The 12,721-nt window shown below is 34.6% G+C and overlaps 1 protein-coding gene across 3 annotated transcripts in view; it reads right to left on the reverse strand.

Annotated features, from left to right (window-relative positions):
* The window catches only part of DARS1 (aspartyl-tRNA synthetase 1), a 62,654-nt gene that overhangs the window by 40,394 nt on the left and 9,539 nt on the right, over window positions 1–12,721 (reverse strand). For all 3 annotated transcript variants that reach the window (XM_027055869.2, XM_015065969.3, XM_027055871.2), the window contains one exon: window positions 6,245–6,347. In XM_027055869.2, the coding sequence (XP_026911670.1) occupies window positions 6,245–6,347 (103 nt within the window). The remainder of the gene's footprint in view (window positions 1–6,244; window positions 6,348–12,721) is intronic.

Consider the following 12,721-nt stretch of genomic DNA (forward strand, 5'->3'; position numbering starts at 1 on the left):
GTGACCAGGGAAGTCACATTTGCAGCTATGAGATACAGCCCTTAACTTTAAATCAAAATGAACTTTAAAACAAAATGAAAACAAATACTAAAAATAACAAAATTCAGATAACAATATTAAAGTCTGCTAAAACTAAATTACTGACATTTGGTTTACTGTGTAGAGCTATAGTCTCAGATCCAGTTCTATATTTAATCTGTTTCTATACTTTATTATCAGTAATGTCAAAAATGTCTGCTCACCATTACATAAAATGGTAAGTTTGAGGTTGGTTCTGGACAGTTAGACCCCATAATTAACCAAAAATCTGCAAACAGGAATCCAAGAATGACAATTTAAATAAAGTTATCAGTTGATAATTTTATGAAACTATCTTATTCATGTGAAAGTTAATAATGCAGCATTGTTAATTGAAATCTGAATCAAACAGGTATCTAGTATGGTAATTACCAGAACTGGAAATAGAAACATTTTTCCTTGCAATGGGAACTATTATACTGTTAGTGATCTGCTGCTCCTATATAGACAAAAATAGGATTCCATAAATCTGCTTGAATGGCATAGGCTTTTTTTTTTAATTTTAAGAAAGTTTTTAAATTTATTTTTGAGAGACAGAGCGTGAGCAGGGGGAGGGGCAGAGAGAGAGAGAGAGACACAAAATCCGAAGCAGACTCCAGGCTCTGAGCTGTCAGCACAGAGCCTGATGTGGGTCTCGAACTCACAAACCATGAGATCATGACCTGAGCGGAAATCGGACGCTTAACCAACTGAGTCACCCAGGCACCCCAAGTCCACAACAGAAAAGTTCAGGATGCCTCTTAACTATCAAGTACCACCTAGTAATCCAACTTGTTCTCAGCATATGTAGCTATTCAAAACTACAGTGAAATCATCATTAGTAAAGAACACGGATATCATCTGGCTTCAGCTGGCATGAACACTACTGTAAATATGACAGTAAATGCTACATGAAAAGTTCTGAATTCACACAGCAGTTCTGCTATAAGTTAGCCTTTAAAATGATATGGAAAAATACCCTTATATAACTTTAAGATAATCATCAAAATTAAAAAAACTGAAGTTAAAAAAAATAAAAAAATCTTCCAGCCTTCTAAGAGCATATCTATGGACCTTAAAGAAAAGAAAAACCAATCAATGAGGACCATGAAGGACATGGGCTTAAGCTAAGTGACAAAGACAGAGGATTTAATGAATAAAAGCGAAACTTTAAAATATGAGAAAGAGAGGCCATCGCAGATACAGAGAATCTGCCCAATATGAAGAGTGTATACACTACTTCAAGGGGAAGTAGTGGGAAGTAACATTGTAGTGAGGGAATCAACAGGCAGAATTAACATAGCATATGGTTAGAAACAGGAAGCCATTTAATATTTTAGATAAAAATACCACTGGAAAATAAACCTCTGGCAAGTATAGATTTCAGGAAAGAGCAAAAAGAATTTGTATGTCTCAATAAAAACTAGTTTAGGGGCACCTGGATGGCTCAGTCCATTAAGCGTCCAACTTCAGCTCAGGTCATGATCTCGTGGTTCACGAGTTTGAGCTCGCGTTGGGCTCTGTGCTGACAGCTCAGAGCCTGGAGGCTGCTTTGGATTCTCTGTCTCCCTCTCTCTCTGCCCCTCCCCAGCTCGTACTCTGTCTCTTCTCTCTCTTAAAAAAAATGAAACATTAAAAAAATTTTTTTAATAAAAAAACTAATTTAATAAATTATTGGACTTTTGTTCCAACCCAACTAACATGTGGCAGAAATTACAAAGAACAACACTAAAAAGATGCCAATAAAAAAAAAAAAAAGGCCAAATGCCTTGGAAAATTCATTCAGAGAGACAAAAAGACTTTCCTCTCAAAACAATTTTATTTTTTGAAGTTTAGTTATTTATTTTGAGAGAGAGACAAAAACAGGGGAGGGGCAGAGAGAGAGAGAGAGAGAGAGAGAGAGAGAATCCCAAGGAAGCTCTTGGGGAAACTGTGAGATCGTGACCTGAGCTGAAACCAAGAATCAGATGCTTAACCAACTAAGTCACTCAGGTGCTCCATCCTCCCAAAAAAATTTTAGTAAAATTTTGGACAGAAAGTCCTCAGGACCTTAAGGTTGTTGGAGTATGGTATAACAATAATATGTGAGTATAATTAGACCACAGCAAGTTATAAAAATTATCTTATGTTAATGTCAAATAGAGTAATTTCTTTTTATTGTTATTTAATAAAAATCACACTATAGATTCTTGTTTTACAGAAGTGCCAGCTCACCAAAGATCTCAAAGATAAGTGCATGAGAGCTACCTTAATCTTTGCTTCCACAATGGAGCCAATGAATACTTATTTCACTTATTTGTATTTTTAAAAAAAGTTTATTTACTTATTTTTTCTTTTTTTTTAAAGTCTATTGCCAATTCTTTTTTTTTTTAATTTTTTTTTTAACATTTATTTATTTTTGAGACAGAGAGAGACAGAGCATGAACGGGGGAGGGTCAGAGAGAGGGAGACACAGAATCTGAAATAGGCTCCAGGCTCTGAGCTGTCAGCACAGAGTCCAACGCAGGGCTCGAACTCACAGACCGCGAGATCATGACCTGAGCTGAAGTCGGACGCATAACCGACCGAGCCACCCAGGTGCGCCTATTTACTTATTTTGAGAGAGACAGAGAGAGCACGAATGGGGGACGGGCAGAAAGAGAGAAAGAGAGAATCCCAAGCAGGCTCCACATTGTCAGTGCAGAGCCCGACAAGGAGCTCAAACTCATGAGTTGTGAGATCATGACCTGAGACAAAGTTGGACACTTAACCAACTGAGCCACCCAGGTGCCCCTACATACTCATTTTATTTTTTTTGAATACTCATTTAAAATGAAGTAGTTTGTATAAGCCTAGCAAATACACATAATTTTTAGGAAAAGGATTCTGAAGGATGAAGAACAAAACCAACACATCTTTTTCTTAAAAAAGTTCTGAAAGTTCTTTAGAATTCATATTACAACTTCACTTGATTTATTATTCATGTAAAGAGCAGGTAATTTTCAAAGTAAAATTTTTCTGTTTGTGATTTTCTTCTTTAAAAATTAGCACTTTGGATTGAAGATCATACTGGCTGTCAGTCAGAAATGACACGTGACTTAGGGGTGCCCAGGGTGGCTCAGTCGGTTGAACATCCGACTTCAAATCAGGTCATGATCTCATGGTCCGTGGGTTTGAGCCCAGTGTCGGGTTCTGTGCTGACAGCTTGAAGCCTGAAACTTGCTTCGGATTCTGGGTCTCCCTCTCTCTCTGCCCCTCCCTGACTCACGTTCTGTCTCTCTTGCTCTCAAAAATAAACATTAAAAAAAATTAGAAATGACATGCTGTCTTAGACTTCTATTACTAAGAAAGATCAGAATTTCTGTACTGAGAAGTACAATCTATAGTCACATAAAAAAAGCTGACTGACCTATCAGGGACATGAAATCATGTTCCTAAAAAAAATGATCGATCAACCACACAAATTAAAAACTTATCATTTTTACATGGATGGACCTAGAGGAGTATTATGCTAAGTGAAAAAAGTCAGGTAAAGACAAATACCATGATTGTACTTCTATGTGGAATCTAAAAAAAAAACCCAAATGAACAAATAAATGAACAAAAGAAGCAGAAAAAGACCCATAGACACAGAGAACAAACTGGTAGCTGTCAGAGTGGGTGGAGAGATGGGAGGATGGGTAAAAAATGGTGAAGGGCAGAAGGAGATACAGGCTTCCAGTTATGGAATGACTAAGGGACGGAGATGAAAGCCACAGTGTAAGGAATATAGTCAATGATACTGTCAGCATAGCGTTCTGTATAGAGATGTTGAGTCACCATGTTGTACACCTGAAACTAATGTAACATTGTGTGTCAACTATACTTCAATAAAAAAAAAACAACTCATCATTTTTTACCACACAGAGTCTTAGTCATGAGAATTTTCCTCTTTCACGAGGTAGCAAAAGTTATTAACACATTTACTCTTAATTACTCAGGCTAGACACCTTAACATAAGAGTAGTGCCAAAAGCTAAATAATTATAACCAAAGTATCACATGTTAAGCCTATTGTATAAAATTGGCTCCATTTACTTGCCTATAACCAGCCAAAGGCTTTATAATTTGCAATAGCTCTATTATGAAATCATTTTTTCCCACACATTACTAATTATATAAAGCCTATTTTTTAGGGGGCAGGAAAGTAAAAATAGATACCGTGCTTTGCTTAAAAAAAAAAAAAAATCCAAGTCACAAATGAACTGTTAAGCTGAATTACATCTAGATCTTGACTGAGTTCCACTTTAGGATTATGAAATCCAGACTACGTTATCTAAATTCTTGCCTTGTCTAAAAAAAAAGATCATCCTTACACTATATCATTTAAATGAAAGTCTTTCTTTAATTTATATGAGGACATAGTAGCTCTGCTAGCTATTAGGCTTTGGTTGACCTCTGATATGGTTAACTGCTGTTCATCAAGTCCCAGAAGTTTGAAAAGATTCAAAATAGTAAGAAATAACTATTCATGGACTATCTGAATGTGTTTACTTCTAAAGACATCAAATGAATCCATTGTCCTTTTATCATTATAACGTCTCTTAGTGACTACTAAGGGTAAATGGGATTTTCAAAAGATTTTCAGACTAGAATATTTTCTTCAGGAATGTAACACTAAGGTTATTAATGCAATTTAGTGGAAACACATATTCTATATAAAACTGTCAGCTCCATTTATTAGTTTTCAGAAACCAATTTAATATGTAAAAGACAAAAGCCATAAAGGTTATCTGTTGATTTTAAGTTGACTTTTTCCCAGTATTTTCCAGTGTATTAAATATAATTTAGCATATATGTCTACGGTTTGCAGGGTCTCTATTCAGAGAAGATTCTCTGTGTAAAATTCATTTCTAGGGACTAAGCTTACTTATGTCCCACTTCATAGGATACAGTCTGACCTTAAAAAGCTAGCTGAATATGTACCCCACAAGCATACACTCTTATAGTCTATGAGATGAAATCAGCAAACCTAATCACCAAAAGATACAGATAGAAGAGATGGAAGTCTCTAGGGAGCAGGACTGGGAGACAGGGTGAGGTGGGGCTACTGTACCAGTACTATAAATACTACTGAGTTCCTCAGTGAATTGATGTAATTAACAGCACTGGAGTTTTTAAAGCAGACTGCAGATATTGCTGATATAATAAAATTAAATTTGGTAAATAAATCGCTAAACCGACACCAGTTACTGAACATCCAGTACATGTAAAACACTATGCCAGAGGAGTCAGGGAGGGCCCAAGCATAAATTAGGATGTTAAATTAGATTGTTTTTTAGTTTCTTTCTAGTTCTAAAATTGTGGATAATTCTATCTATATTCACTCATCTTTGAAAGTTTACATCTAAAGAACAGAGATAAAAAAATCAATAGAAAAATATAACATTTGTGCCTATACTCTGTCACTGAAAATATTGCCCATTTTCCAAGTCTTCTTTAATTATTATCATGCAAATGAAATTCTGATTGATCAAAACATACAAACAAAACGAGCCACATTACCAGATATTATTACTTTAGAACTATAGCATGTACAACCCCTACACTATCTCTATATCCTGCTTCTTGCAAACTGAACAAAACAATGCATTTCTACAGGAACTCTGAGCCAGACAGCAAGAGCTGGGGGGTTGGGAGTTGGCGGGGTGTGGGTTGATTTTACTTTTTTTTTTTTTAACCGTTTTGGTGTCAAAATTAAAAGTTGTAACATGTTATGACATTTGAATTACTTCCTTTGGGGGAATCATTTGCAAAACTACATTCTTTTATTTTATATGCTTTTATTTTTCAGTTAGGAAACTTGTTGCTTAATATGCAAATCTCAAACTGGGGGAGGGAAGGAGGAAAAGAAGCTCAACAAACACAACAAAATAAAGTTGCTTTGCTATGTTGAGGCTGCCAGGCTTTTTGTTACTCCACTTGAAAGTAAATGTGACTTGTCTGTAGAGAGTGCTGCTTCAGCAGTTCCAAATGAATTTCAAGCCTGTGCTCCATATTTTCTCTTTTGTAAGTTTAATGTATTCAGCAATACTGAACTGACAATTTAAATAACTACATTTTTAAACAAACGAAGCATTGATGTTAATGTATGAAAATGGTCCAAACCCCTGGGAGTCTTGGTTCCCACCATTGTTTATTCTGACAACAGGATATAATTGCTTACTTACTTGGCAGCAAATTTAACCATCTGCTTGCTTGCATGGTCTCCCACCGCCACGAGCGCCTGGACGTTAAACTGCTGCTGACGTAGGACTAAGAAACATTGCTTCCCTGAATAAGAGAGAAAGAACACAAGTGTATCAAGGACATGCTACTTCAGGTTTTACAAAGAAGAAAAATGTTTTACTTTAAAATTGAGCCAAAATTTACAACACACATTAGACACAAACACACATATCCGGCTTCCACAGCCAAAATACTCATAATGTTGACAAGCTTTAAAGAAACCCAAGTTCCCACTAGAGTAACAAAAATGCTTTAACATGTTTGTTATAAGAATGTAGGCAAATCACCAATTTCAAAAAAATTGTATAATTAGAAAATTACTTTATCATGGCACTGATTAAACAAATTTGAAGTAACTTCAGATCACGCAACATTCATTCAATGAGTGTATTCTACAGGCAAAGGCAGTCTGCTAACCTCTATAGGATCTTCAACGATGCAGCCACAGAAGTGCTAATCAAGTGCTTAGTAAAGAGAACACAAGCACTCTGTGGGGGTGGTCCATTTTACTTCCTACCAAGCATTTAGGATGACAGGCTAGTTTCTTCCATGTTCTATTTTCCTTTATCATCTTCCTTATCCTTCATCCTTTATAAATATGTCCACATTTTCTTCACAGCAAGTAACTTACTTTGTCTATAAAAGATCATTCTCTTTATGCTCTATAACCAGTTTTATTTTCACCTATTCTGGGCTTGTGATCCCCCCTCCTTTCATAAGAAACAGCCTTTCCTTATTCTTAACTTTTTGAAAAACATTACTCATAATAGATTCAACGACTATTTATCCTGGTGACATCTCTTTCCTCCAAAGCAGATTCTTTGATCAAGTTTTGGGAAATTACTTCCTCATAGAACAAGTCTTTTCAAGATCACTTTTCTCATCAGGTTGTTTTATAAAAACATCAGAAGAATTCAGTTTTTAAACTAAGAATGATCCTTGCAAAAAAAAAAAAAAAAGAAAAGCAGGCTTACAGTTATTACTTTCAACATTCAACATACTGTATTTTGAAATGCATATCAGATAACAATCATGAGTCTAAAACAAAACAAAACAGAACTAGACAGGTTGCAAACAAAGTGCAAACATAGACATAATCTATGGACTTCCGAGTAATATATGACTGACGTGTTTTACCACTAAATAGACCCTCATTCTCCCTTTCTTTTGGAGTATGATCCAGTCATAAAGTAAAACCTTAAGAAGAAAGTTACACATACTAAACACATTCAAGAGGATTTTAAGATGCTGAATGGATAAAGATTGTTACCATAGAGAAATCTGCAGATGGACCAAAATGACATTATCCAGGAACTATTGGAACAGAATGTCTGTGAAATTCTGAACAGAGTATAGTGTGAAATGGAAGGGAATGTGATTTAGTAAGTTTTTTAGCTGCTCTCATGGTGCAGACAGGCAGCACAGTCCTAGCTGCACTACAAAGCCAAGCTGCAATGAACTCCAATGCTACACAAAGGACCTTGAGAGAGAATAGAGCTCTACAGGACTTACAAAGAGTTAGCACATGAAAATGTCTCAGGGTCAGCACTAGGGGGTAACACTTAGTGTAAGGGCTGGTAAAGTGTAAAAGCTTGGAAATCAAAAGACCTAGGATGGTATCCTATCACTTCCTGTGAAGGGGCCTGTGGGAAAATTATTAAACTACTTTATGCCTGTTTTTCATCTACAAAATGGAGAAAATAATATATTACTCACGGGGTTTTCTCAAGTATTCTCCTGTAATATTGAGGATTATATAAGTAATATGTTTAGAGTTGTGACACAACCAATTAATGTTAAGTATGAATAAATGTAATTAGTGTTAGTTATTATTACAGCACCACTGCCACTGGCTCCTTGAGGATTGATTACCATTTCCTATTTTGAATCTGGATTATAATGTGTAACAACCATGCCAGGTACTGGGAACACAAAATAATTACTTGACAGACAATCATGATAGACTATCATGTAAAGAAAGTTATAAAACCATAGAAAGTATAATCCCAATTTTGTTTGTCTAAGAAGTATATTAAAATCGACTGTGTAGGGAAGAAAACACCAAAATATGAAATTGATTGAATACAGAAAAAACACCAGAATGGGGCTACTAACAGATGTGAAATTGTAAGAAATTATGCTGTTCTTTATATTTTTTTTCTGAACTTTCTACAATAAGCATGTACTACTTTTCCAATGAGAAAAAATGAGAGAGGTAGGTAAAAAGAAAGGTAAAGGATGAAAGGAAATCTTTAATACAAATACTTCGTAGAACCTGGGAGTTTTAGCAGGCTAAGTATAGAAGCAAATGCACTCCCTGAGATTTGACATGATTGCTAGGGAAAACAAATCAAGAAATGAATGATTATGAGTGGAGTGAAGATTGTTCACTGTCTTCTTTTAATGTTTAATGTGTTTATTGTACGTATTTCTAAAAATTAAACTTCTTATTTAAAAAGGAAACAGATAGAAAGGGGACGTGAAGTAGTAAGACCCGCACCATGAACATATTATACAAAACTACAAGTAAAAATGTACCAGCACAAAAACAGCCAGATCAATGAAGCAGAACAAACCCAAAATATACCGTATTAGAGAAATTTTAATTCCAGATGGAATTGAGGAAATAAAAATAAATGAACACAGAGTAAAAAATGAAACTGAGTATCAAACTGTACAAAGGGGGAGGGGAAACTTTTCTAAGTTTAAAAATTACAGAATATCTATACACAAAAATTGAAACACTGGGAAAAATTATTTGCTGACTTATAGCCTATGTGAATTAACATCATTACTAAAGATCATAAAGATTTATGAGTAAAGGACATTGAAATTCCAACAAGAAAATGGGCAATAAACTAGAACAAATCATTTGAAAGAAAAAGAGAAAAACCTTAGTAAACGTGAGGAAAATATGAAATGAAGGTAATGCAAGTGGAAGCAAACAATGACGACACATAATTTACCTCTCAAAGTAGGAGAGATTTAAAAATATGTAATATCTAATGCTTCGGAGAATTAAATGAAAACCTTTCCTTCATAATTTGCTCATGGCAAGGTAAACTTGCACATGCTTTTGGAGAACCATCTGGCAGTGGGCATTAAAAGGCTTAAAAACATCTCTTTGCTTCAAGAAATGTATTTCTTAGAATATATGATAAGAAAATTGGGTATGTAAAGGCTTGTAGTGACAAAGATGTTCATAGCAGTATTATTTCTATAAAAGCACTGAAACTCTATTATCACTCACTTCATATTTATGCAGTTTTTACTAGTGGAATGATCTACATGCAACTCTAATGCTATCTATGGTTTCCAGGTTTTCAGTTTTCTAAGCACCTTCAAATACTAGAACCTTGATTATCCACTCAAAAAAATTATTAAGACTCAAAAAATACTGGCTATCTGGTAAGTAGACCTGTCTGCTCAGACTACTTCCACCAAGTACTTTTGAGAACAAGTTCTCGCCAGTGAGTAAACAAAATTGTTCCTTCTTTAGCTCTGATTGGTGACACACTACATGGCATGCTTTGCTCCACGTTTTGCAAGGCACTATCTTATAGACACTGGTGAGTGACAACAGGAGCAGCATGTGAATTGACATCCCTTTTATGTAATTTAAAAAAACAAAGAATACACCTATGCTTATAAATGCATTTTTTCCCTGGAAGGATATACAAGAAATAACAGTGGACATTTCTGGGGGAAGAGATTGTAATGAGATGGAGAAGCTAGAATTGTGAATTCTAATTTTTCTTTTACACCTTTCTGTACTTTTGGAATTTTAATTTTTACTATACCCCTATATTACTTTTTATTCTAAGAAGCAAGTATGTGACTTCTCACTTCAGCAAAAAGTTCTAAGTTAGCACTGGAACTTTATAGGACAGGTTAATCAACTGCTAAATATTACTCATCTTTCTTCTTGGAACCCTTCAACCAAGAAACAGTTTATAGAAAGGAAAATAAAGACTATGTTCAAAATAGCTGAATGAATGCACTACTTATAGATACCTTAAATTTAGGTCCGTAACAGTTAAGAATTTGTGTTGCAATTTGATTAAGTTTTTAGAAGAGGCAGTTTATTTCTTAAGTTTACACAAATGTAAAGTTTGATATCCTTTATAGCACCAGTTGCATTTTTTAGTTCTAAGCTGAACAATAAACATGGTCACAGTCAGGACAAAAAGGCTTACTCTCATCTCCATTACAGTGATGGCTCAGTAATAGAGTGTGCTTTTTTTTTTAAGTTAAAAAATTTTTTAAATGTTTTATTTTTGAGAGAGACAGAGACCGACAGAGGGTGAGTGGGGGGAGGGGCACAGAGACAGAGTTCGAAGCAGGCTGTAAGCTCCATGCTATCAGCACACAGGCCGACTCAGGACTTGAACTCACTAACTGTGAGATCATGACGTAAGCTGAAGTCAGATGTTTAACCGACTGAGCCACCCAATAAAATGTGCTACTGTGGAAGAACTAGGTGTAAAGCAATATTTTGTTTTCATCTCTTCCTACTGTCTTTTAGCTTGCCAAGCTCCTGAACTCATTATTTAGATAATTAACTAATACCCAACAGTAATTATTTTCCTTCATCATTTATGTTGATCTGTTACTGAATAAAACAGCAAAGACCTAAATGTTTTAAAGTACTTTCCATTTGCTATTTCCTCTGAAATATTCTTGTATGAAGAGAAGCTGAGGTTCTAAACTACATAATTACCAAAATAAACTAGCTATTTTGGAAGTATAAGCAAGTTTTTAGGAAGAAAAGTATTGAAAGAGAATTATTTTGTGCTAAATGACTTAAATGTAGTATATTTAAAATTTGAAAGGAGCCACAGATACTTCAGTTACTCTTTCAAGATGCAGGCTTAAGCTCATAAGCTTTCACAATCAAAAGAAACAAATTTTTATCATATCATTAAGAGTTAAAAATTTCTCCTTGCTCCTATATAAACCACTTGATTTTAGGGATGTGATACATAAACCTACTATAAGAAATCTGATCTAACTTTTTAAAATGTATGAAACACTATCCTTAAATTTAAGGATATTTGCTGTTAACCGTTTTTGTTTTGTTGTTTTTTTGCATAACAGGATTCTAGTTGTCATACTTCTGACACTATGATTTTGACACTTCCATTTCCTTATTTGTGGTTTTACAGAGCTTTGCTCTACTTGAAACTGCCAGCATGCGTTGTTTCTCCAAGTCCAGTTTTAATGTGTTACTACTCCTGGAGTTACAGCACTTGAATGCTTCCAAGTAAAAATCATATTTACTGACAATTTTTCCTATAAAAGGAAGAAGGGAGTAGAGGCAATCAGGGTTTTGCAAATTCAAAACATAAGATTTTGTTTCTTTAGATAATCTACTTTGGCAGAAATGAAAAACTGACAATCACTACTGGCAACAATATAGAGAAAGTGGTACTGTCACACACTCGTGGGGAGTATAACTGAGCACAGCTTTTTTGGGTGTAATCTGGTATAAGAAAATTTAAGTATGCATAAATATACCCTTCAACCCAGCAATTTCACTTCTAGATACCTATAATGGATAAATACTGCCTTATGTAGATCTGTAACTAGTATCAAGGGAAGATCTTCAAGAAACACTGTTAACTGAAAACAAAAATGTTGCAAAATAACATGTAAAATATGTCTTCTGTGTAAAATAAGACAAGTTAAAAGTCACACATAAAAAAACAAATAAAAACCTGTATATATGTATGTGTACATATGTGCATTAAAAAGAAAGACAATGAACAATAAGAATTAATAGAAAAGGCTGGGGCAGAGGATGGCATATAGAGAAGACAAAAGGGAATATTATTGCTGTATTCTCTGAAAAATTCATGTGAAAATATGTATGTATTATTTAGGTAATTTCTAATTTAAACACAGACACACACACACACCCATATATATATACATATACTTAAAAACAAAATAATAGGGTTTTTTAATAACAAATTATGAAAACTAGATTAATGTAAAATTCCAAGGAAAAAAAAAACCCACGAAAATTAACCTAGTACTATACTGAAAGAATACTACCCACACCTTTGCCAAATTCCATTTATTCCAAGAATCCAAAAATGGTTCAACATTAAGAAATCCACTACTGTAAATCATTACAATTACAAAGAACTGATTCTTGTTAATTGTGGCAGTTATGTTCTATAAAGTCACCAGGAACAATGAATTTGCAAATATTGAACCACCACTGCTCCTAGGGGAAATACAAGGTTAGGTTCCCGTGAGACTCTGGTCACAATATTTTCATCAGTCCATCAATACATAACCTTGTGTGTGTTTCTGTTTAAAGACACACTACTTAATATACACTGTTGATTCATTAATATTGAACTCAACGGCCAACAGCACTATAACTCATGCTTGACTGAAGCTTCTCTAAC

This window comes from Acinonyx jubatus, chromosome C1, assembly GCF_027475565.1.
Source record: "Acinonyx jubatus isolate Ajub_Pintada_27869175 chromosome C1, VMU_Ajub_asm_v1.0, whole genome shotgun sequence".
Taxonomy (NCBI): Eukaryota; Metazoa; Chordata; class Mammalia; order Carnivora; family Felidae; genus Acinonyx; species Acinonyx jubatus.